The sequence below is a fragment of the Mobula hypostoma genome, chromosome 9 (assembly GCF_963921235.1).
Source record: "Mobula hypostoma chromosome 9, sMobHyp1.1, whole genome shotgun sequence".
NCBI classification, from domain to species: Eukaryota; Metazoa; Chordata; class Chondrichthyes; order Myliobatiformes; family Myliobatidae; genus Mobula; species Mobula hypostoma.
In genome coordinates, this window is record NC_086105.1 from 6166124 (window position 1) to 6193200 (window position 27077).

General features: G+C 43.0%; 1 protein-coding gene across 1 annotated transcript in view; it reads left to right on the top strand.

Moving 5' to 3' along the window:
* Positions 1-27077, top strand: part of LOC134351477 (protein kinase C-binding protein NELL2-like) — a 374438-nt gene that overhangs the window by 201741 nt on the left and 145620 nt on the right. The window contains exon 18 of the mRNA XM_063057673.1: positions 17351-17473. Within this exon, the coding sequence (XP_062913743.1) occupies positions 17351-17473 (123 nt within the window). The remainder of the gene's footprint in view (positions 1-17350; positions 17474-27077) is intronic.

Consider the following 27077-nt stretch of genomic DNA (forward strand, 5'->3'; position numbering starts at 1 on the left):
GATGCTGGAGTCAATTATAAAAGATGAAATTACGACACATCTGGATAGCAGTAACAGGATTGGTCCGAGTCAGCATGGATTTACAAAGGGAAAATCATGCTTGACTAATCTTCTGGAATTTTTTGAGGATGTAACTATGAAAATGGACAAGAGAGAGCCAGTGGATATGGTGTACCTGGACTTTCAGAAAGCCTTTGATAAAGTCCCACATAGGAGATTAGTGGGCAAAATTAGGGCACATGGTATTGGGGGCAGAGCACTGACATGGATTGAAAATTGGCTGGCTGACAGAAAACAAAGAGTAGCGATTAACGGGTCCCTTTCGGAATGGCAGGCGGTGACCAGTGGGGTACCGCGGGGTTCAGTGCTGGGACTGCAGCTGTTTACAATATATATTAATGATTTAGATGAGGGAATTAAAAGTAACATTAGCAAATTTGCCGATGACACAAAGCTGGGAGGCAGTGTGAAATGTGAGGAGGATGTTATGGGTGACTTGGACAGGCTGGGTGAGTGCGCATGACAGATGCAGTTTAATGTGGATAAATGTGAGGTTATCCACTTTGGTGGTAAGAACGGGAAGGCAGGTTATTATCTAAATGGAGTCAAGTTAGGAAAAGGGGAAGCACAACGAGATCTAGGTGTTCTTGTACATCAGTCACTGAAAGCAAGCATGCAAGTACAGCAGGCAGTGAAAAAAGCTAATGGCATGCTGGCCTTCATAACAAGGGGAATTGAGTATAAGAGCAAAGAGGTCCTTCTGCAGCTGTACAGGGCCCTGGTGAGACCACACCTGGAGTACTGTGTGCAGTTTTGGTCTCCAAATTTGAGGAAGGACATTCTTGCTATTGAGGGAGTGCAGCGTAGGTTCACAAGGTTGATTCCCGGGATGGTGGGACTGTCATATGTCGAAAGATTGGAGCCACTGGGCTTGTATACTCTGGAATTTAGAAGGCTGAGAGTGGATCTTATTGAAACATACAAGATTATTAAGGGATTGGACACGCTGCAGGCAGGAAGCATGTTCCCACTGATTGGTGAGTCCAGAACCAGAGGTCACAGTTTAAGAATAAGGGGTAGGCCATTTAGAACGGAGTTGAGGAAAACCTTTTTCACCCAGAGAGTGGTGGATATATGGAATGCTCTGCCCCAGAAGGCTGTGGAGGCCAAGTCTCTGGATACTTTCAAGAAAGAGATGGATAAAGCTCTTAAAGACAGCAGAATCAAAGGTTATGGGGAAAAGGCAGGAACCGGATACTGATTGTAGATGATCAGCCATGACCACAGTGAATGGTGGTGCTGGCTCGAAGGGCCGAATGGCCTATTCCTGAATCTATTGTCTATTGTCTATTGTCATTGAAAATCCAAGGTTTTGGCCTCCGGATCTGTCTATGTCTCTGCCGCTGATTTCCACCACATTTAGATAAGTACATAGATGGGAGGAGTAAGGAGGGCTATGGTCCAGGTGCGGGTCAGGTAGAGTTCAGCATGGACTAGATGGGCTGGAGGACCTGTTTTGGTGCAGTAGTGCTTTATGATTCTGTCTCAGATATTTGCTGCACGCTGCTGCATTAAGGAGCTTGTCTCATTTAGAAAGACAAAAAAGAAAAAAATGTCATCCACTTTTTCTCCTAGCCACAGGAGATGAAGGTGTCATAGTGGGACTTTTTAAAAAGAGCCTAGGCATAAAACACAATGCTGTTCTTAACATCAGTGAACAGTAAAAAAAGAATTTTTGTACCCTGATGTTCCCTTGGTATCCTGGATAGCAATGACCTCTTAACCAATACTATTCAAACAGATAATTATTTATCTCATTGTTCATTCATTATGTTCCGTATTGTATGAATGGGTGATTGTAGTCTTTCCATGACATGATTTCTCTTGGCAAATTTTTCTACAGGAATAGTTTGCCATTGCCTTCTTCTTAGCAGTGTTTTTACAAGACCGGTGAGCCCAGCTATTATCAATACTCTTCAGAGATTGTCTGCCAGGCATCAGTGGTCACATAACCAGGACTTGTGATATGGACCAGCTGCTCGTACAACCATCCACCACCTGCTCCTATGGCCTCACATGACCCTGATCAGGTGGCTAAACAGGTGCTACACCTTGCCCAAGGCTGATCTGTAGGCTAGCAGACGAAAGGAGTGCTTTTCACCAACTTTGGTAGAGACAAATTTCTACCCCACTGCCCAATTTATCTCACCACTGTGTATGAAAACCCACTATCCACAAATTATTTGCTGTGTTTCCTTACGCTCCCCCACTAACCAGGATTATCAAGTACTTAATTGACTGAAATCCTTTCAGAACAGGAACACAGGGAGGCCATGTATCTCCTTGAGACTAATCCATTCAATAAACTCCTTTCTGCTTCATCTCAACACCACCCTCATATCCCTCGATTATTTTGGTACCTTAACACTTAAATCATTTTCTGTCATAAATTTTTTCAGAATATAATTGAGCTAAGAATGGCTAAATTTCATAACTTTTTGAGTGAAGAAGTTTTTCTTTACCTTATTCTGGAATATCTGACCCTATTTAAATCAATCCTCTGGGTTTTGAAGTAATTCAAACTCTGATATAGGCACAGCTGGTGCTAACTATCTGTCACTACCAAACAGATCCCATAAAACTTTAAAGGTTACGCTTGACATTTATATGAATCAGGCCGTATGAATGGCTTATAGAAATGTTAAAAAGCAATATAAAATTTCAATTAAATTTTTAGGAGGAAAATTAGAAGGAAAGGAGGAAAGCAATCTAATCAGGTCATATTAAGAACATGGGATGTCTCTCAGAGTTGATATTAAAGAACATCAACAGAGAATGTCAATTCTCAGGATTATGATATTGTGTTAGCAGGCATTACAGCAAATTTCAAAGTTTACAGAAAATATTATGGATTGCCTCTGGACAGCCTGAAACGTCCAAGATCTGAGTGTGATGGGAAAATGTTGGTAGAAGTCCGGGACTAAGTTTGAACGAGGTCCTGAACTTGAGAAGGTCTGGTCCTTGATCCCCTTGGTTTATAAGATTGGCAGACAGTCAAATTAAGAGAAAACTGACAACATTTCACAAGAAAATCAGACCATTTCATCACCTTAAGACATCCAAAGAAAGTTTACAGCTAATGTACTTCGGAGGTGTAGCTACTCTTGAAGTGGCAGTGACAACATGGAGACAGTACCAAGATATAGCCAGAGTGGTGAATCTCTGGAATTCTTAGCCACATGCAGCTGCGGAGGCCAAGTCTTTATGTATATTTAAGGCAGAGATTGATAGATTCTTGGTTGGACAGGGCATGAAGGGATATGGGGAGAAGTCAGGAGATTGGGGCTGAGAGGGAAAATTGCATCAGCCATTGAGCCTACTGGATGGGCCAAATGGCCTAATTCTGCTCCTATATCTTATGGCCTTATGTGTTAAGTGATGTTGTTTGAGGGATAACGCTTCAGCCTGGATGCTGTGAAGAACTATGGAACAGTACATCAAGGTCATCTACATCTGGTAGACAGAGAGGAGCTTGTGTCTGAAAAGAGGATGCTGTTCAAGTTGCATGCCATCTTGGACAATGTCTACCATTCACTACATAATGTACTGGGTGGGCACAGGAGTACATTCAGCCAGAGACTCATTCCACCGAGATGCAACACAGAGCGTCATAGGAAGTCATTCCTGCCTGTGGCCATCAAACTTTACAACTCCTCCCTTGGAGGGTCAGACACCCTGAGCTAATAGGCTGGTCCTGGACTTATTTCCTGGCATAATTTACATAACTATTTATGGTTTTATTACTATTTGATTATTTATGGTGCAACTGTAACAAAAACCAATTTCCCCTGGGATCAATAAAGTATGACTATGATTATGACTTTTTACATCGTCAAAGCTCAACGTAAATGTATTATCAATGTATGTATATGTCACCATATACCACCTTGAGATTTGTTTTCTTGCAGGCATTCACAGGAAAATAAGAAAAAAATACAATAGCATTTAGGAAAAACTATAAATATCAAAGACTGACAAACAACCAATGTATAGAAGAAGACAAATTGTGCAAATAATAAAAACAAGTAAATCAGTAATCTTCTCTTAGACGTGGCATTTCCAGCAGCGCAGGATTGCATTGGGATTGTCTGAAGTAATTAGATTTTATGCTCAAGTCTCTGGAATGTAAATTGAACCCAAGCCCCCTTACTCAACTAGACAAAGGTGATTTTCATTGGCACTAAAACAGCAATGGACAACTGCATTGCCAGATTATTCAGAAGGCATTTATCAAAGCTGGTTGTCGGACAGCTTGCTCTCTGTACTTACCTATTTATCTGCTTATTTAGAGATACAGTGTGGAACAAACCCTTCCAGTCCAATGAGCTGCTCAACCAACAACCCACCAATTTAACCCTTAACTTAATCACAAGACAGTTTATAATTAAACTACTAACCTTTGGGCTGTGTGAGGAAACCGGAGCACTCGGAGGAAATCCACGCATTCATGGGGAGGACGTATAAACTCCTTACAGGTGGCATGGGAATTGAACTCCCATCTCCAACACCCCGAGCTGTAATAGTGTCACACTAACCATGGCACCCACATAAAGAGCATTCAGCTGAGCAGAAAGGGAATAGGGATGGTGCAGCTGTCACGGAACGCACGCGACCAAGAGGGCCTTCAGAAACATTGTGCTTCTCTAATCACCCTACAATTAAAAACTGGTGAAGCTTAAAATAAAAAACATTTACGTGGTGTGATTGAGAGCCAAAGCATGAACTGAATGTCAAGGGAATGAACAATTTTTGTCAAATATTTATTCACTACCCTGCTCTCTTAAATTGGCACTGCAGGGTTCGTTGGTTCTTGCTCCTGGGGTTTCTCAAGACCTTGTGCTCCATTAATAAAATCAGGCACTCCAGGGAAATAAGGCATTCCTTGGAAGTTTCAGATAGTGCTGTTGCTCAGTCTAAACAAGCATTTTCATCTCTCTGTTTGATCGGTGTGGAAACATACTAACCTCTCAGGAATGGCTCAGAATAACAAGTGACACCACCGATATCATTGGACCAACAGCTTGTAGAATCACTGATACAACATTTCTCTGATTACTGTCTTCATCTCTTTAGTCCTCTAGGACATTTCATTAATTCTGTATTGCTGTCAAAAATTATTGCCATTCCACAATCTGGACACATTTGAATGACAGACTGATAGGCAGGTTTCAGTCGATTTGTTATAATCCAGCCTGCAAATGAACACCCATCTGACTCCATTTACCCCCGTTTACAAACTGTGACATCTACTTTTCTTGTATTTAACGAGCATGAAATGTGAGTCATATTGGACCACTCATGCTCGAGAGTGTGTTGACTGAGCACTAATCTGACCTCTGGCTTTGGAAATAGAGAAGGAAACCAAGTTGCAAATGGTGCAAAAATACAGTTGAAGGCAGAATGAAAAGGTTATGTTATAGTTCTGCATTACAGAAGAAATAACAGGGTATAATGTCTTGATAGGTCTGATCTATTAGAATGTGCCGATACTGGAGAGGATTCGAAAGAGGTTCATGCAAATTATTCCAATGGCTTGTCATATGAACAGTGTTTGATGGCTCTGGAAGGGAAGGGAGGGGAGTCTAGGACAAGAGAGCATGACTTCAGGATTGAAGGGCGTGCATTTAGAACAGAGATATGGAGAAATTACTTTAGCCAGAGAGTGGTAAATCTGTGGAATTTGTTGCCACGACCGGCTGTGGAGGCCAAGTCATTGGGGGTATTTAAGGCAGAAGTAGATAGGTTCTTGATTAGCCAGGGCATCAAAGGGTATGGGGAGAATGCAAGGGAGTGTGGATGACTGGATGAATTGGATCAGCCCATGATTGAATGGCAGAGCAGACTCAATGGGCTGAATGGCCTACTTCTGCTCTTATGTCTTATGGTCTTATAAATTTAAGGCAGAGGTTGATAGATTCTTGATTAGTCAGGGCATGAAGGGATACAGGGAGAAGGTGGAGACTGGATCTGAGAGGGAAATGGATCAACCATGATGAAATGGTGGAGCAGACACGATGGGCCAAATGGCCTTATTCTGTTCCAATGTCTTATGGAATTATGGTCTTATGACCTTTGCATCAGTAGACTCTTTTGTCTACGTCTTGAATTTCTGACTATGAAAGTGTTCTGGTTGAACTACTTCATCATAAGGGTGCAGGATACAGGTCATTCTGAGTTTGAGCTTCGTCCATGATGACTCACTTAGAAATCCCAATGCCCCACTGGCTTTGCCCCATCAAATCAGTGCAAAGTTGAGAGGATCAATGTCCTGCTGGCCCGAAGGGAAATATTGAGAAGGATAATGACTAGGAAGAGCTGGATGAGTCTAGGAACTATTGGCTTTATTTGTGCAGGGACACTATTGCTTCTTCTGGTTCAGATCCATAACTTAGTGATATTACTGCACATTTTAGGCACGACCAGCAGTAGTCTTGTCAAAGACAAATGCAGAAAACTCTGATAAAGTCTGCAGATGCTGGAAATGAATGAACCCTCTTTCATTTCCATAGATGCTGCCTGACCTGCTGAGATGCTCCAGCGTTTTGTGACCATTACTCTGCTCATTGCATACACAGTGTTGCCAGAAACGCGAGCTGTTGTTGTGTGTACATTGTAGGAGCTTGATCTGCATTGTAAACTAAGCTGGAAGAACTAGACAATCACGCTAGCCACTCAGATCACTTCTATAAATGGTAACATATGTACCGGGTCTATTAGGTTCAGGTTGTAGCCATGACTTTATGTGAAAATGAGGCAGATTCTATTTTTATTCTTTCTTCCCATTTATGGAAATGATTCGAAGGTATTGATATTGGATTATTATTGTCTCATGTATCAAAATACAGTGAAATGCCTGTCTTGCATACTGTTTGGAAGAATATCTCCAAAGAGCCTTACTATTCTAGAAGAACAGATGCACATTGGGGGAGGCCAACATGAATGGCATCTCCACCATGAAAAGGCAGCATAATGAGGTAGATTATGAGGCCAGGAGTCCATCTTATCACAAGAAGCCCATTCAAGAGTCTGATTACAGTATGGTAGAAGCTGTCCTTAAGCCTGGTGTTATGGGGTTTCAGATTTTTGTATCTCCTGCTTGATGGAAATGAGGAGAAGAGAAAATTTCCAGGATGCATGGGGTCTTTGATTATGCTGACTGCTTTACTGAGGCAGTGAAAAGTATGGACAGAGTCTATAGAGGAGGGACTGGTTCCTGTAACAAGACCATAAGATATAGGAGCAGAATTAGGCCATTTGACCCATCATGGCTGTTCCATTTCCCTCTCAGTCCCAATCTCCTGCCTTCTCCCCGTAACCCTTCATGCCCTGACTAACCAGTCTATCAATGTCTTCCTTAAATATACCCAATGACTTGGCCTCCACAGCCATCTGTGCCAACAAATTCCACAGATTCACCATACTTCGGCTAAAGAAATTTCTCCTTATCTCCATTCTAAATGGAAGTCCCTCTACTCTGAGGCTATGCCCTCTGATCCTAGACTCCCCCTCCAAAGCAAACATCCCCTCCACATCCACTCTATCAAGCCTTTTAACATTTGATAGGTTTCAGTCAGATCCCCCTCAATCTTCTGAACTCCAGTGAGTACAGGCCCTGAGCCATCAAACACTTCTCATCTGACAAGCTTTTCAATCCTGGAATCATTCATGTGAACCTCCTTTGAACCTTCTCCATTGTCAGCATATCTTTTCTTCGATAAGGGGCCCAAAACTGCTCACACTACTCCATGAGGCCTCACCAGTGCCCTATAGAGCCTCAATGTTTTATATTCTAGTCCTGTTGAAATGATTGCTAACATCGCATCTGCCTTACTCACCACTGATTCAACCTACAAATCAACATTTAGGGAATCTGCATGAGGACTACCAAGTCACTTTGCACCTCAGAATTTTGAATTCCCTCTCCATTTAGAAAAAAGTCTACACTTGTATCTGCTGAACTGTGTCCACAACTCTCTGTAATTTCTTGTGGTCACGTGCTGAGCAGTTGCCATGCCAACCCATTATATACCCAGACAGGAAGCTTTCTACGGTGTAATGATAAAAATTGGTAAGGTTTAATGGGCTGAATTTCTGTAGTCTCCTGAGGAAGTAGAGACATTGGTGAGCTTTCTATTTTCAATTGTATTGCCCATACCTTCGGTAACAAAATAAAAATGAATATCTTTATTCCTTGTTATGATACTGCAGTGTAGTGGTTAGTGTAATGCTATTAGAGTGTCAGTAACGCGGGTTCATTCCTGCTATTGTCTGTAAGGAGTTTGTACTTTCTCCCCATGACATCGATGTTTCCTCCAGACGCTCTGATTTCCTCCCATATTCCAAAGAGATAAGGGTTCATAGGTTAATTGGTCACATGGGTGTAATAAAGTGGCGCACGCTCATCGGGTTAGAAGGGCCTGGTACTGCGTTGTATTACCAAATCCAAAATCTGAAAAATTGATGAAAATTTACACAAAGTCTGGCAGCAGGGGCAGGAGCAAATCAAAGCAATTGTGTCAGAATAATGGCTTTCCGTCACAAGAAAGAGTTAAGCATTTGAGGATTCCATTCTTTCATTTTTTTTAATTCAAGTGACTATTTCATAAATATTATTTTTCAAAATGATGTAAAAATTAATAACTAGTTTAAGCAGAGATACCTTAGCACACTGATGTTCCATGCAGAGACACAACAGCATGAACAATGAATTCTCCAACTTCTGACAACTGGTTGAGAGGCAGGGTGGAGATAAGTCTCTACCAAAGGAGGTGTAAAGGGCTCCTTCCCTCTGCTAGCCTGCAGGTCACCCTTGGCCAAGGTGTAGCCCCCCGCCCCACCCCACAAAGCTCTGGGTTATGTGAAGCCACGGGAGCAGATGATGGATGGTCATATGGTCGGCTGGTGCATATCACAAGTCCTGGTTATGTGACCACTGACGCCAGGCAGACAATGTCTGAAGAGTATTGATAATGGCTGGAGTCACCCATCTTGTAAAGACACTGCCCAGAAAAAGGTGATGACAAACTACTTCTGTAGAAAAATTTTGCCAAGAACAATCATGGTCATAGACCATGATTACCTATGTCTTATGACAAGGCACATAATGAAGGTGATGATACTCCCCCTCAGTCCTTTTTCTCTTTTCTCTCTCCTCCTGGTCCACCTGGTTTCCATTAGCATATCTCTTTCTTTCTCCCCACCTTTTCCATCTGCCCATCACTCACACTTTCTCCTCAGCAGATCCCCTCTCCTCTTTCCCCTCCACCTGTCTTTCTTTATGCCATTCTCCATCTTTCTCTCCTATCAGATTTCATCACCTTCAGCCCTTTATCACTTCCACCTAACATCTACCGCCTTCTGTGCCCATTCACAATCTCCCCTCCTACATCAGCCTATCAACCTCTCCAACCTGGATCCACCTATCATCTGCCAGCTCTTCCTCCACCCATTCCCTCCACAATTTTATACTGGGTGACTATCCTCTATCTTTCAGGTAAGATTCTCAACCCGAAAAGGACGGACTGACGCGCTGAGTTCCTCTGGCTTTTTGTGTGTCACTCCAGATGTGCCAGGTAGCTAGTACTGGTGATGAGAGCATTATATTTCTTGGGATCCAAAGCCAGAAGTCCCATAGAACTCCAGAATTGTTAGTTATATAATTATGTAAGTATCCAATAGAACATGCACTGAGATGGAGGAAGTGGCCACTTGTTCAATTCAAAGGTTCAAAGTAAATTTATTATCAAAGTACATATATGTCACCATATAGAAACATAGAAACATAGAAAATAGGTGCAGGAGTAGGCCATTCGGCCCTTCGAGCCTGCACCGCCATTTATTATGATCATGGCTGATCATCCAACTCAGAACCCAGCCTTCCCTCCATACCCCCTGACCCCTGTAGCCACAAGGGCTACAACACTGAGATTCACTTTCTTGTGAGGATACTCAATAAATCCAATAACCATGATGGAATCATTGAAGGACCACACAAACAGAGTGAACAAGCAGTGTGCAAAAGACAACAAACTGTGTCAACACAAAAAGAAAGAAAAAATAAATAATAGTTAGTAAATAAATAAATAAATAAGCAATAAATATTGAGAACATGAGATGAAGAGTCCTTGAAAGTGAGTCCATAAGTTGTTCAGTGATGGGGCAAGTGAAGTTGATTGAAGTTATCCCCTCTAGTTCAAGAGCCTGATGGTTGAGAGGTATTATCTGTGTGGGCAGCAGCTCTGTGGGTGAAAATGCCTTGTTGATGAGGAGAATGGCTGGACTGGTTCAAGCTGAAACTCAAATAACCCTGTGTTACAGCAATGGTCACTAGAAGAGCATCTCTGAATGCACGACACTTCGAAGTGGATGAACCATGGCAGCAGAAGACCATAAATATACACCCTGTAGCCACTGTGTTAGGATACAGGAGGTACATAATGAAATGGCTGCTGAGTGTATGTGCAGGAAGTTTGAAAAAAGTCTTGAAAGGGAAACATTTTAAAATACTTTAGTCAGAACAAAAGTTTCATATAAATATAAACAGACTGTAACTAATTGTTCTTTCGCTCATGTTTAAATCCATTTGGCACTGTTACCCAAATGTCACTTCAAAAATAATACCTTACACTACCTGGTTGATATAGGATGGAATTAGTTTCTTCCCTTATTTCTGATGTCACTTTAAGATAGCAACAAAATATGATGATTAATATTTCGCTTCCCTGGAATTAACTGAATCCTGTTGAACTGACTTATCAGGCTGTGATTATTGAGAGCTGACGTCTGTAACAGTAAATCAGTGTGTATGCATGGACCACTGACAGCAACAGAGGCTTCACTTGAAGAGGGGATTGACATCACAGGCATTGCAAAACTCATCAGACAATCACCAGGGGGAAGATACTGTCAGAGGCAGTAATTATATCTGGTAATTGGTGTCACTTACCTTGTCACAGCCCACTGGATGCGACTAACGCAGGACATTTGAGCTGTCACACACTGTTAGCTTTGAGGTGCTAGAGGTTTTGGAAGTGCATAATGTCTTTCTCATCTTGAGCAATAACTATATGCACCAAAATGAGTTTCTGAAATGTTAAGTGCTCCTAAATAAAAGTTAGTGTAATGAAAAGAAAAATAAGATTCTTAAGTGTGTGTAGCTGAAAGATCAAGTTTTGTTCTTGTTCCCCAATAATTAAATTTTCATAGACAGTAGATTTTGTAAAATAATACTCAAAAATTTATAAACTCTGAATATTTTTTTCCTGGTGTTGGTTAGGTACCCAACCATCCAATATCATGGGTGGTGTGAGAGCATTCACTGTTGGTCAGCAACCCAGCAAGGAGGGAAACAGGTATTCCCAGCTCTCCACGGATGCAGAAGTTAAACTCTTTATGCTTGTGAATAATTGAATTGGATGTCCATGTGAGCTCTGGCCCACATCCCCCAAATCAGAGCACTCAAAGCGCCCAACCCCTCAACACTAACCATAAGTAATAACCCCACCACCTTGGCATATTCATAACACTAAACTTTAAAATGGGTGTCAGGAGAAGGAAGATTCCAATATAGAGCAGGACAATAAAGGTGTGGGCCAGAACAAAGTGTCAGGGTCGAATGACACTGAATCTTCAGTAATGAGATCTAGAAACACAAGGGGCATAGTTTTCCCACTGCCTGCATAATTACAGCCTTGCTCAAGAGTTTGAGTGTGAAGTTTGGGGTAGTCTGGGACCGATATCGAAGACTGGAGCCTGAAGGTTGATTAGAGGTCTAGAAGTTGAAGCCGAAATTCTGGAGATTGGAGTTGCAGATACTGCTCCTGAAGTCGGAAGACTGTCCACATGTGTGTGTGTGGGGAGGGGTGGAAGGGATGAAAGGAGCTTGTTTTACCGTTGTTTTGCTGTTGTAATGTTCAGTTTTGTCATGTTTGTGTGTTCTGCCAGGTACTGTGGGCATGCTATGTTGATGCTGGAATGTGTGGCCCCCAGCACATCCTTATGCTGTGTTGGTTATTAACACAAACCATGCATTTCACTGTATGTTTCACGTGTAAGTGATAAATAAGATTGAATCTTAGATCCCCAACGTTACAACCAGATGCAGAAGTTAAACTCTCGTCAAATGAGGCCACTGTCCTTCTGTTTATGGACAAAGCTGCATTGTCCTGAACACAGTCAGCACAAGGCAGGAAAAGCCACAAAGCAAGAAAATACAACGTGAAACCGATCATATTGATCCCAAGCACTGGAAATCTTTCAGCTATTTCTAAGTGCTATCAAAATATTTTCCGACAGTCGGGGTGGAAATATCCAGTTACCTGTAACTTTTACCTTTTGGAAACAATATAACAGCTTCAATGGCATACCATTGATAATTCAATTTGAAATCCTGTGCACTCATATTAGGAACAAGAGAATATCTGCAGATGCTGTAAACCCGAGCGACACACACAAAGTGCTGGAGGAGCTCAGCAGGCCAGGCAGCATCGATGGAAAAAAGCACAGTTGGCATTCTGGGCCGAAACCCTCCGGCAGGACTGGAAGGGAAAAAACTGAGGAGCAGATTTGAAAGGTGGGGGGAGGGGAGAGAGAAACGCTAGGTGATAGGTGAAACTTAGAGAGGAAGGGATGAAGTTGATTAGGGAAAGAGACAGAAGGCCATGGAAGAAAGAAAAAGGGGGAGGGAGCACCAGAGGGAGGAAACGGGCAGACAAGGAGATAACATGAAAGAGGGACAAGGGGATGGGAAATGGTGAAGTGGGAGGGGGGGGCGCGGAATGGAGGCATTTACTGGAAGCGTGAGAAATCGATGTTCATGCCATCAGGTTGGAGGCTACCGAAACGGAATATAAGGTGTTGTTCCTCCAACCTAAGTGTGGCCTAATCCCGACAGCGGAGGAGGCCATGGATGGACATAACAGAATGGGAAGTGGAATTAAAATGGCTGGTCAAGATTAACAGTGATGCTGTTTCTGACATAATTAACTACATTATCTTGCTTTACTGTGACCCACTGGTTTTTCTTTCAAGACATACAGAGCCATTGTATCTATAGAAACGTACTTCACATTCCTCTCCATGCATAGTCTGCACTTGTCTGAGTTACACTTTAGTGATTGGGTTGAGTTGTTCTCCGACCTTGGCAATCCATTTGCGAACATTTCGTCACCATACGAGCAGACATCATCAGTGCTCCGCTCACTTGTGGAGTGTCCTCTGAATGCTTGGTCTTTATATACTTATCAATCAGTTGATTAGTCATCATTTTAGAAACTCAGTTGTGATGTAGGGAGGGGTTTTCATCGCCTATTGGTTGCGTGGTGAACTCTGTGCTTTGTCTGGAATTTTGCCTCCATTGGCTTATAAATGGGATCGAGGTCTACAAGTCTGTTCATAGAATTGTTTGCAGAAAACCACGTGTGTAAGAATTTTCTTGAATGCCGGGTGTTTTCAAACACCATAACTTTCACTTTCAATGCCCAGTCGAATTTGTGTCCTTCTCAATCTTAATGGGTAGAGACTAGAGAGAGTTGGTCATGCCTCTTAACAGCCAGTTGATGTTCATGGACCCTTGTCGATAGCTTTCTTCTAGTTTGGCTAATGTAATATTTGCTGCAGTCCCCACATTGGTGATGAAACGGATGCAAATGAATTGCCAAGATCGGAGAACAACTCAACCCAACCATCAACCGCCCAAGCTACACATTTTACAAGTTATTTCTTATACTTTAGTGACCTTAAATTTAATCATGTTATGGTTTTGGTGCTGTAGCTTGGTGAGGGACGTTGAAGGGATTGGATTTGTGTATATAATATTGATACCTGGCATTACTGACATTTGATTTCAGTCATCAGACCATGCAAAGTTCTGAAGCTCAGCTGATAATAGTTGGCAGAATCATAACAAGTTACAGTTCTGTGAATAATGACATTTAATTAAAGATTAACCTGTAAGAAATGAAGTTATTATCACTTGGGTTTGCCCCACATAGGACATTCGATATATAAACCTTAAGGAACTCACAATACAATTTTATCTAGCTCCCCTTCCACAAATACAGGAAGGCAGTACTGAATGAAAATACTGTAGAATGCGGCATTATCTCGGGCCCCAGTGATCTTTGACCCAACACTAGAACACAGAACACGACATTGCATTGAAACCTGTGGAATGGTGAAAGGCCTTGATAGAGTGGACATGGAGACAATATTTCCTATGGTCTACTACCAGGAGACACAGACTCAGAACAGAGGGACGTCCATTTAGAACAGAGATAAGAAAGAATTTCTTTCGCCAGAGAGTGGTGAATCTGTGGAATTTGTTGCCACAGGTGGCTGTAAAGATCAAGTCACTGGGTATATTTAAGGTTGTTAGATTCTTGATTAGTCAGGAGATGAATAGATTTGGGGAGAAGGCAGAAGATTGGGGCTGAGACTGAAATGGATCTACCATAATGAAATCATGGAGCAGATTTGATGGGCCAAATGGCTTAATTCTGCTCCATATCTTATGGTCTTATTACATCACAGGGGGAAGATCTTCAACCCACAATGTTTGAGTCAACCATGTTGCCAGTCCAAGATAACCCCACCTGCCTACATAAGTTCCTTATCTCTCCATTCTTGTCTTCTCATTATCGTGTCTAAATGCCTCTTAAGTTGCCGTTATTTCTATTTCCACCACATCTCCTGGCAGGCTATGCCAGGCACCCGCTACTCTGTGTAAAGATAAATCTTACCTTGTAAATCTCCTTAAAATGTTTCCTCTCACTATAAAGCTATGGCTTCTAGTATTTAATATTTCTCATATTTGACTGCCTGCCAACACTTCCTGGTAGTCACCTATCTATCTGACTGAAACTTTGGTGTCATCACCTCCCTGCAAATTCCTGTCTCTGACACTCTCCGCTCTCCGCTATGATCCTCACTCACTAAGTCCAAATGCTGCTTCAACCAATAACGCAGGAGATTCTGCAGATGCTGGAAACACACACACACACACACACACACACACACGCTGGAGGAACTCTGCAGGTCAGGCTGCACCTATGAAGGAGAATAAACAGTTAACATTCTTTACTCAGGAATGGAAAGGAAGGGGGAAGAGGCCAGAATAAAGAGGTGAGGGGGAGGGAAGAAGGAGTACAAGCTGGCAGGTGATAAATGAAGCTAGGTGAGGGGGAAGGTAGGTGGCCACACCTCTTATTCCGTTTGGGTAGCCTCCAACCTGATGGCATGAACATTGATTTCTCCAACTACAGGTAATTTCTCCACCTGCATTCCCCATTCTAGTTCCCCTCTCACCCTTCTCTTCTCCTCACCTCCCTCTGGCACCCCTCCTCCTTTCCTTTCTCCCATGGTCCGTTCTTCTTGCCTATCAGATGCCTTCTTCTTCAGCCCTTTACTTTTTCCACCCATCACCTCAAAGGTTCTTACTTCATCCCTCCTTCCCACTCATCCATCTTCCCCTTCACCTGGTCTCACTTGTCACCTGCCATCTTGCACTCTTTCCCTCACCCCATTCTAGCCTCTTCCCCCTTCCTTTCCAGTCCTAATGAAGGGCCTTGGCCCGAAATGTCAACACTTCATTTCTCTTAATGGATGCTGCCTGACTTACTGAGTTCCTCTAGCATTTTATGCACCTTCAACCAATCTATACCATTCCCAAGGACCAGCAGCTGGACACACTTTTTAATTTTTTATTTAGAGTTATAGCACTAAGCAGGCCCTTTGGGCCCAACAAGCCACACTGTCCCGTAGCCCGTCTATCTAACTCTAGCCTAATCACAAGACAATTTACAATGACCAATTAGCCTACTAACCAATACATCTTTCGACTGTGGGAGGAAATGGAACACCCGGAGGAAACCTACGCGTTTGCGGGGAAGAATGTAGTAACTCCTACGTGAGTCGAACTCTGAACTCGGACATCCCATCTTCCTGCAGTCATAGACATCAGGGACACTTGACCCCTCCCTGGTCTTCCACATCTCACAGGAGTAGCATATCGCTCCACTGACTGCCATTATCCCCGTTTAGTAAACTAGTAGACTTGAAGTTCTCTGTTCAATTGGAATTCCAACACGATCTCCATCAGCACAGGTGCACCGCAAAGCTGCATGCTTAGCCCCCTGCTCTACTTGCTTTTATACTTATGACTGTGAGGCTAAGCACAGCTCCAACGCCATATTTAAGTTTGCTGATGACACCACTGTCATAAGCCAAATCAAAGGTAGTGATGAATCAGCATACAGGAGGAACACTGAAAATCTGGCTGAGCGATGCCATAACAACAACCTCTCACTCAACGTCAACAAGACTAAGGAACTGATTGTGGACTTCAGGAGTGGGAAACCAGATGTCCATGAGCCAGCCCTCATCAGAGGATCAGAGGTGGAGAGGCTTGGCAACTTTAAATTCCTGGGTTATTATTTCTGAGGACCGGTCATGGGCCTAGCACGTAAGTGCAATTGTGAAGAAAGCACGACAGCGCCTCTACTTCCTTGGAATTTGCAGAGAATCAGCACGTCATCTAAAACTTTGACAAAGTTCAATAGATGGAGAGTGGACAGTATATTGACTCGTTGCATCACAGCCTGGTATGGAAACACCAATGCCTTTGAATGGAAATCCGTACAAGATATAGTGGATTTGACCCAAGACATCGTGGGCAAAGCCTTCCCGACCATTGAGCACATCAACACGAAATGCTGTTGCAAGAAAGCGGCGTCCATCATCAATGATCCCAACCACCCAGATCATGCTCTCTTCTCACTGTCACCATCAGGTAAAAAGGTACAAGAGCCACAGGACTTGCATCACTAGGTACAAGAAAACTTACTACCCTTTACCATCAGGCTCTGAAACCAAGAGTGATAACTTCACTCAACTTCACTTGCTCCGTCACTGAAATGTTCCCACAACCAATGGATTCACTTTCAATGACTCTTCATCTCTTGTTCTTGCTATTGCTATTTATTTTTAATTGCATTTGCACAGTTTGCCATATTTCATTGATTCTGTTATAGTTACTATTCTATTGATTTGTTGAGAATACCCACAAGAAAATGAATCTCAGTGTTGAATGTAGTGACATATATCTACTTTGATAATAAAGTTTTGAACTTTGAACTTTTTGAACATTGGTTTCTTGAATTGTTTGACATAACATGGGTAAACGTTGTCATTCCTCTCAGAATCCATTGCTTTTTTTTGTTTCTTTGAGGGAACTTTTGGAAATGGAATCTTTTAATTAATGCTTATGAATTCTTTTTCTTTTTCTTATCCTTAGAACATGATGAATGTAGCACAAATCAACACAACTGTGATGAGAACGCTCTGTGTTTCAATACGGTTGGAGGTCACAATTGCATCTGTAAACCGGGATATACAGGCAATGGTGTTCAATGTAAGGGTAAGTGGTAAAAAAGCATTAACTTTCTTCAGCAGTGGTTGGACCATTGTAGAGATTTCATCATGTTTGCTTGTTGATTTTTCCCATATCCTTTACAAGCATTGTGTTAGAGTACAAAAGGTCTTCCTGCTAATTTTTCTTCCAAAGTCCTATCTCAAGTCCAAGTTAATGCAAACACAAGGAAATCTGCAGATGCTGAAAATTCAAGCAACACACATAAAGAATGCAGGCCAGGCAGCATCTCTAGGAAGAGGTACAGTCGACGTTTCAGGCCGAGACCCTTCGTCAGGACTGACTGAAAGAAGAGATAGTAAGAGATTTGAAAGTGGGAGAGGGAGGGGGAGATCCAAAATGATAGGAGAAGACAGGAGGGGGAGGGATGGAGCCAAGAGCTGGAAAGTTGATTGACAAAAGTGATACCAGGCTGGAGAAAGGAGAGGATCATGGGACGGGAGGCCTAGGGAGGAAGAAAGTGGGAGGGGAGCCCAGAGGATGGGCAAGGAGTTAGAGTGAGAGGGACAGAGGGAAAAAAAGGAGAGGGAGAGGGAGAGAGAGAGAGAGAGGGAGAGAATAAATAAATAAATGAATATGGGATGGGGTACGAAGGGGAGGTGGGGCATTAACGGAAGTTAGAGAAGTCAATGTTCATGCCATCAGGTTGGAAGCTACCCAGATGGAAGATAAGGTGTTGTCGGGCGACGCGGCCTTCTATATATTGGCGAGACCCGACGCAGACTGGGAGACCGTTTCGCTGAACACCTACGCCCTGTCCGCCAGAGAAAGCAGGATCTCCCAGTGGCCACACATTTTAGTTCCACGTCCCATTCCCATTCTGATATGTCTATCCACGGCCTCCTCTACTGTCAAGATGAAGCCACACTCAGGTTGGAGGAACACCACCTTATATTCAGTCTGGGTAGCCTCCAACCTGATGGCATAAGCATTGACCTCTCTAACTTCCGTTAATGGCCCACTTCCCCCTCGTACCCCATCCGTTATTTATTTATTTATTTATTATTTTTCTCTCTCTTTTTTCTCCCTCTGTCCCTCTCACTATAACTCCTTGCCCATCCTCTGGGCTCCCTCCCCCTTACTTTCTCCCTAGGCCTCTCGTCCCATGATCCTCTCCTTTCTCCAGCCTGATATCCCTTTTGCCAATCAACTTTCCAGCTCTTAGCTCCATCCCTCCCTCCCCATCCTGTATTCTCCTATCATTTCGGATCTCCCCCTCCCCCTTCCGCCTTCAAATCACTTACTATCTCTTCTTTCAGTCAGTCCTGATGAAGGGTCTCGGCTTGAAACGTCGACTGTACCTCTTCCGATAGATGCTGCCTGGCCTGCTGCGTTCACCAGCATTCTTTATGTGTGTTGCAAGTCCAAGTTAAACTTCAAATCAATATTCTAATGTTATGATTGCCTGATTTGAATGAATCACTGGACCTAAGTTTGTTAACTAGTTCTTTGATTGCCTAACAATTGGAATTGAAATCTGATTCAACAATAAGTGAAACCCATCAAAAATCACTTAAAGTTTAAGTTGCAATGATTTTATATGGCTCATCATCATAATTATGTGCAGTATCGTCTGACATAGGTGATCATGGTCTTTCCATGACCATGATTGTTTTTGGTAAATTTTTCTACAGATGTGGTTTGACATTGCCTTTTTCTGAGCAGTGTCTTTATAGGACTGGCAATCCCAGCCATTACCAACACTCTTCAGAGATTGTCAGTGGTCGCATAACCAGGATTTGTGATACGTACCAGCTGGCCATACAATCATCCACCAGCTGCTCCTATGGATTCATGTGACCCTCATTTGGGGGGGGGGGGTGTTAAGCAGGTGCTACACCTTGCCCAAGGGTGACCTGCAGGCTAGTGGAGAGAAGGAGCATCTTACACCTCCTTTGGTGAAGATATATCACCACCCCACCGTCCAGTTTAAATATTTTCCCCTTCCATTTCTGCTGAACATCAAAATCCATCTTCTATGTTTTCCAACTCTGATTAAGGTTAAGGTCAGCACTACATCGTTATTAGGCAATATGCACAAGATGCTGGAGGAACCTAACAGGTCATGTAGCATCTATGGAGAGGAATAAATAGTCAAGAGTCATGATTAGTTAGTGCCATTTCCAGTACACAAGTGTAAAAGAGAATGAAATAATTGTTAACCAGATCCGATGCAGCAAAAAAAACACAACAAGATAAAGAACAAGATAATAGTAATAAACACAACATATGTCCAGTACTGTCCAAAAGTCACACACACATATATATATATAGATAGACAGATAGATAGATAACCAGGGTGTCCAAGCCTTTGCACAGTACTGTAGTAATTTTATGTATTGCACTGTACTGCTGCCACTAAAAAAACCCACAAATTTCATGACCTGAGTGATAATAAGCCTGATCCTGATATGGGTCTCTATTGTGGACTGAGAGTTGGAAGTGAGCAGGGAGAGGGGGAACCATGGTTGGGAAAAGGGGAAGGGAGAGGGGAAGGAGCAGGAAGCACCAGAGAGACATTCTGTGATGATCAATAAACCAATTGTTTGGAATCAAATGACATTACCTGGTGTCTCAGGGCTGGGTGTGTCTGCACCAGCACCACCCTCACCTCTGGCACTTCTCTGCCACCTGTCCTGCATCCCTCCTGTGGAATTCCACCCTCGCTATCCCCAACATCCTTTGCTTCTGCCAGATTTACAAACTCACACTTCGCTTCATGTTGACTTATACACTACTGTGCAAAAAAGTCTCAGGCAGCCTAGCTATATGTTTGTGCATAAGACTTTTGCACGGCATTGTAAGTACATAACATAGCTTATATATTGTTCTTGAGTCTGGTGGTCCTGGCGTGGATGCAATGTAGTCTCCTCCCTGATGGGAGTGGGACAAACAGTCTCTGAGCAGGGTGGGTGGGATCCTTCATGATATCATTGGCCTTTTTCTGGAGCTTTTTTGTATATATGTCCTTATTGATGTGTAGGCTGGTGCCAGTGATGCTTTGGGCAGCTTGAACCCATTGTAGAGCCCTCCTGTCTGCCACAGTGCAGTTTCCGTACCATGCAGTGATGCAGCTTGTTAGGCTGCTCTCTACCGTGTGTCTGCAAAATGACACGAGTACCGATGCATATAATCCAGCTTTCGTTGGCCTTGTCAGAATGTGGAGGCATTGGTGAGCTTCCCTGATTGTGTAGAATGTTGTGGGACCATGAGAGGTTGTGTGTGAATTGCAATCCCAGGAGATTGAAATTGCTTACAGTTTCCAGTGCTGTGCTGCCAACGTAGAGAGGGGTGTGAGTAGTCTGAGTTCAGCTGAAGTCAAAATCTATCTCCTTTGTGTTGTTGACACTGAGAAAGAGGTTACATGCCTGGCACCATGCCTCGATCTCTTCCATCTCCATCTCTTCCTCCCAGTAGGCTGTCTGCTGGTGATGGGCCTCACCGCTGTCATGTCAACGGCGAACTTGACAATGTGATTACTCGGATGTTGGTCGTTCAGTCACGTGTGAGTGGAGTGTACAGCACATGGTCTTGGGGGGCACGGCACCCGTGTTGAAGATGATGGGGAGGGAGGAGCAGCTCTGACGATCTGAGATCTGTTGGTTAGGAAGTCCAACAGCCATTTGTACAGTGGTGTATTTAGACCGAGGAGTAGGTGAGGCGACACTTCACCTGTGAGTCAGCTGGGGTGATATACTGTGTCCGGTGCTCCCAATGTGGCCTCCTATATATTGGCGAGACCTGACACAGACTGGGAGATGGTTTTGCTGAACACCTACGCTCTGTTTGCCAGAGAAAGCAGGATCTCCCAGTGGCCAGACATTTTAATTCCACATCCCATTCCCATTCTGACATGTCTATCCACGGCCTCCTCTACCGTAAAGATGAAGCCACACTCGGGTTGGAGGAACAACACCTTATATTCCGTCTGGGTAGCCTTCAACCTGATGGCATGAACATTGACTTCTCTAACTTCCGCGAATGCTCCACCTCCCCCTCGTACCCCATCCGTTATTTATTTATATACACATATTCTTTTTCTCTCTCTCCTTTTTCTCCCTCTGTCCCCCTCACTATACCCCTTGCCCATCCTCTGGTCCCCCCCCCCACCTTTTCTTTCTTCCTGGACCTCCTGTCCCATGATCCTCTCATATCCCCTTTGCCAATCACCTGTCCAGCTCTTGGCTCCATCCCTCCCCCTCCTGTCTTCTCCTATCATTTTGGATCTCCCCCTCCCCCTCCCACTTTCAAATCTCTTACTAGCTCTTCCTTCAGTTAGTCCTGACGAAGGGTCTCAGCCCGAAACGTCGACTGTACCTCTTCCTAGAGATGCTGCCTGGCCTGCTGCATTCATCAGCAACTTTGATGTGTGTTGCTTGAATTTCCAGCATCTGCAGAATTCCTCGTGTTTACGAGGAGTAGTTTGTTCACTTAGGTCTGTGGGACAATAGCATTGAATGCTGAGCTGAAATCCAGAAACAACATTCTGACATACAGTAACTGTCCTTGTTTTCAAGGTGTGCCAGGGCCAGGGGCATAACAGATGCTATTGGCATCCGTCATAGAGCCATTCTGTTGGTAAGCATATTGATGAGTGCCCAGTGTTGCTGGAATGGAGTTTCTGAAATGTACCATTATCAACTGTTTAAAGCACTTCATGATGATTGGCATCAATGCTACTGGGCGGTAGTCGTTTAGTTCCGATGGTGTAGAGTTCTTTGGTACAGGGATGATGGTGGCTGATTTGAAGCAAACGGGGACAGCAGCCTGGATGAGTGAAATGTTGAAGATGTGCATGTAGATGTCAGTAAGCTGGTGTGCACACTCCCTGAGTACTTGGCCTGGGATGTTGTTAAGCCTGGCTGCCTTATGCAGGTTGACTCGTTGCAGAATCCTTCTCACGTCTGCTGCTGTTACAGACAGAGACTGTTCGCTTAGGAGGCCGGTGTTGTGTTGCATGCCTCGAAGCATGAATAGAAGTTGTTTAGAATATCAAGGAGAGGGGTGTCACAGGTACAGTCGACACTGGTTTTCCTTGTGTATTCAGTATTGCCGAAGAGGCATCTAAAGGGCAAGGGGCATCTGACTACTCTGAGAGCTGTCTGTCAGTGTTCCAGACTTTTAGTAGGGAGTGCACCGCCACGTTCAGCCAGGGCTGTGAGGTACCGACATCGACTGGTTATATCTCCATAGATGCTGAGTACCTCCAGCAATTTGTATGTACTGCTCAAGACTTCCAGCATCTTATGACTGCACCATTATTTTTGTCTCAATAGTTAAAATAGTATTTATACACTCTTACAGAAAGTAGAAATTCCCAACTCAAACCCGTTTATTTAGCCAAATTATGACCCCTCAACTAAATTTTATTTCCCAAAAAAACAAATTCATTGATTAAAATTAAGCCTATTCCTATAAATATGACCACACCACTTAAAATGGCTTTGAAGTGGAGATGTTGGTTGAAGTGTTTGTGTTGGTGAATGGAGCAGTGAAGTGAAAGGTGTTTCAATGAATTTATACTCAGTATCTTTGACATTAAAAATGCTCTGTGCTGTTAGTTTGTAAGTCAAAATGTTTACTTCATAAATGCAGCTGTAATAGGCAAAATTGCAACCGACAAACTAACTAAAAAGGTTATAAGAACTTTTGGAATCTGCAACTGCGGTCTAGTTATCCATGTAACTGGCTCAGATCCGCAAGATTTTCTCTGCCTAGTGACAGCCATATGATTTACCATCCAGTAATCAGAAGAAACACTGTACTGGACTCAGGAGACCTCTTAGTGTCAGAAGCTGAATTTTTATTTTCAGATTTCCACAGTCAGAATTTATAGACTGTTACCTGACACGAAACATTTTAAACCAAGGAATTCCAAGAATCAATAGTAATCAATCGCATCTTGCATTATGGTTTCCATGGTTATGATGTTACTGATGTGATATTGCCATGCAATGACCTGAAGAAGTATTGAATATATTATTTATTGGTTTTAAATACAAATGTGGAATTAACAGACTGGAGATCAACTCTGCCTGTGGGTATGTTCAGTGTTCTAGCCTTAGTTATGCCACTAGGTAATTCAGTTCAAGCTGCTTACTCAAAGTTCAAAATAAATTTATTATCCGAGTACAGATAAGTCACCATCTACGACCCTGAGTTTCATTTTCTTGTGGACATTCACAATAGATACAAAGAAACACAATAGAATCAGTGAAAAAGTACACACAAAGATAAACAAACAACCAATGTGCAAAGGATGACAAATTGTGCAAATGCAAAAAGAAAAACAAAATAATAAATAAATCAATGAATATTAACTAATAATACTGAGCACAGCAGTGCCTCTACTTCCTTAGGAGTTTGCGGACATTCAGCGTGAGATCTAAAACTTTGACACACTGCTATAGATGTGTGGTGCAGAGTATATTGACCGATTGCATCACAACCTGGTATAGAAACACTAATTTCCATGAACGGACAATCCTACAGAAGGTAGTGGATATGGACCAGTCCATCATGGGTAAAGCCCTCCCCATCAATGAGCACATCTACATGAAACGCTGTCATAGGAAGACAGTGCCCGTCATCAGGGACCCCCACCACCCAGACCATGCTCTCTTCTCACTGCTGCCATCAGGAAGAAAGTACTGGAGCCTCAGGACCCACACCATCAGGTTCAGCAATAGTTATGACCCCTCAACCATCAGGCTCTTGATCCAGAGTAACTTCACTCAAATTCACTTGCCCCATCAACGGAATATTCCAACAACCAATGGACTCATTTTCAAGGACTCTTCATCTCATGTTCTCAATATTTATTGCTTTTTTTTGCTCAGCTCAGGGCGGTAAAGCCCAAGGTACAGGCACAGCTAAGAACACTCATTTCTCAATTGCTAGGAACTTTCAGACCATTCTAGAGGTGTTTAGTATTGTGGCTTTCTGGAGATTTACATAGATATTGTTGTGTAGCCCTAATTGTTTAATGCTAGTGTGTAGTGCCTTTGGGATGATACTAGTTGTAGATATTACTATTGGGACAATGTATACCCTGTTCATGTTCCATAGTCTTTCAATTTCCTCTTTTAATTCAGTATATTTCTGATGTTTTTCACTTACTGACTTCTGTAAGTCATATGTGTTTAGAATGGCTTTATCTATTAAATAAGTTGTTCTTCCTTGTTTATCCGGTATTATTATATCCAGACTGGTTACTATGTATTGTCCTATCTGTAATAACTGATCTATTACTGTATTATTATTATAATTATAATTTATTCTTTTTCTATTTGCTGCTTGTTGCCTTCTGCACACTGGTTGAATGCCAAACTTGATGCAGTCTTTCATTGATTTTGTTACGGTTAATATGCTGAGGATTTATTGAGTATTGCCCACAAGAAAATGAATCTCAGGGTTGGAGACGGTGACATATATGTACTTTGATAATAAATTATGTTAAACTTTGAGAACTTGAGTTGTGCAGTCCAAGACACCATGTGATAATATTACACAGAATAGAATCAATGTTCATAGTTGTTATACCCAATTAAAAATGCACTGAAGCAACAAAATTAAGTTGTCTAACCTTTCAACATGAGATCAAGATTAGTCCTTAGCTCCATTCTGTACTTGCAGTGATTCCTAAGGGGTTTTTTTTTGGTTTTCTAACACAAAAATCAAAATGAAAGGTTTTGTGTGACTTATGAACAAAACACAATGAAAATCCACAATATAGTGTCACTTGAATTGTCAGCATCACTCCTCGTTTGTAGGTGAGACAATGGTGCTACTCTGCCCCAAGTAATTTTGATCAATTCCAAGTGGATTATTTTAAACTAAGAGAAAAGCCCACAAAATGCTGGAGAACTCAGCAGGTCAGGCAGCATCTGTGGAAATGAATAAACAGCCGATGTTTCGGTTCGAGACCCTTCATCAGGACAGTATTTATTTTAAACTAGCCCTCTCAGCTGGAAATTGATCAGGTCAGATCAACCACTTACTTTACACTCAGCTGGATTTTGTTGTCTACCGATGTTGAGGTACACCCAAGGATGCGCTGGGATGCATCATCAATGATGTTACCTGGGGGTCATCGGGTGTTTCAGATCTTTCAACATCAGACACCCTCGCCCAGGCAGCCCAGCCAGGGTTGATCAGGCCCTGTCTTGTGTCCCAGCAACACTGGTCCGCGAATCACACCTCTTGATCCATAACCATCTGGAGGCTCACTCAGCAGCCTCTGTGATGGTCCGGATGGTTCTTTTCTTTGCAGCCCCAGTAGTGCCAAGAAGAGAGTGGGTCAATCACAAACAAGAGAAAATTTGCAGATGCTGGAAATCCAAGCAACACACAAACCCAAGGAACTCAGCAGGCCAGGCAGCATCTGTGGAAAAGAGTACAGCTGAAGTTTTGAGCTGAGACCCTCCACCAGGACTGGAGAAAAAAAGATGAGGAGTCCGATTGAAAAGGTGGGGGGAAGGGGAAGAGGAAATGCAAGGGGATAGGTGAAACTGGGGGAAGGAGGGGTGAAGTAAAGAACTGGGAAGTTGATTGGTGAAAGAGATACAGGGCTGGAGAAGGGGTAGTCTGATAGGACAGGACAGAAGCCCGTGAAAGAAAGAAAAGGAGGAGGAGCACCAGAGGGAGTTGATGGGCAGGCAAGGAGATAAGGTGAGAGAGGGAAAAAGGAATGGGGAATAGTGAAGGGGGGGGAATTATCGGAAGTTCGAGAAATCGATGTTCATGCATTAGTTGGAGGCTACCCAGATGGAATATAAGGTGTTGCTCCTCTAACGTGAGTGTGGCCCCATTGTGACAGTTGAGGAGGCCATGGACTGACATGTCAGAATGGGAATGGGAAGTGGAGTTAAACTGGGTGGCCACTTGGAAATCCGGCTTTTTCTGGCGGATGGAACGTAGGTTCTGCACAGTGAGCAGCCAGAAAAACTTTTATACCCCACCTCTCTAGGCTCACACCGTGCTCTCCACCCCTGCCTCTGAGACTGCTCTCCCAGCTCTACAGTCAAAATCCTCATCGGGTGCAAAATAAACATTAGACAGGATGTTAAACTAGCAGATAACCTAGTTAATTCCCTGCCCAGTGTTAAGTTTCTAATGCCTCTTTTTTCTCCTCCACACCCATTAATGCCGATTGGGGAGAGGACACAAGTAACAAGAAGCTCAAGTGGCCTATCCGTATTATAATATGGGTACAAGGCCGATTAGAAGCTGGGTAGAAACAGAAAATTAATGAAATGCTTTGTGGGTTAGGCAACATTTGTGGAAAGAGGAAAAGTTAACCTTTCCACTGTGAAATTTGTCATCAGAGAGGCAAAGAAAATGAGGAACAATGGAACGAGCCAGTGCTTTTCTCTTTGGAGCAAAGGGGGGTGAGAGGTGACATGATAGAGGTGTACAAGATGATAGGAGGTATAGATAGAATGGTCAGCCAGCACGTTTTACTCAGGGTGGCAATGGTCAACCTGAGCGAAGGAAAGTTTGCCAGCGATGTCTGAAGCAGGTGTTTAATACAGAGGTTGGTAAGTGCACTGCCAGGGATGGTGGAAGGCACAGGTACATGAAGGACTTTAAA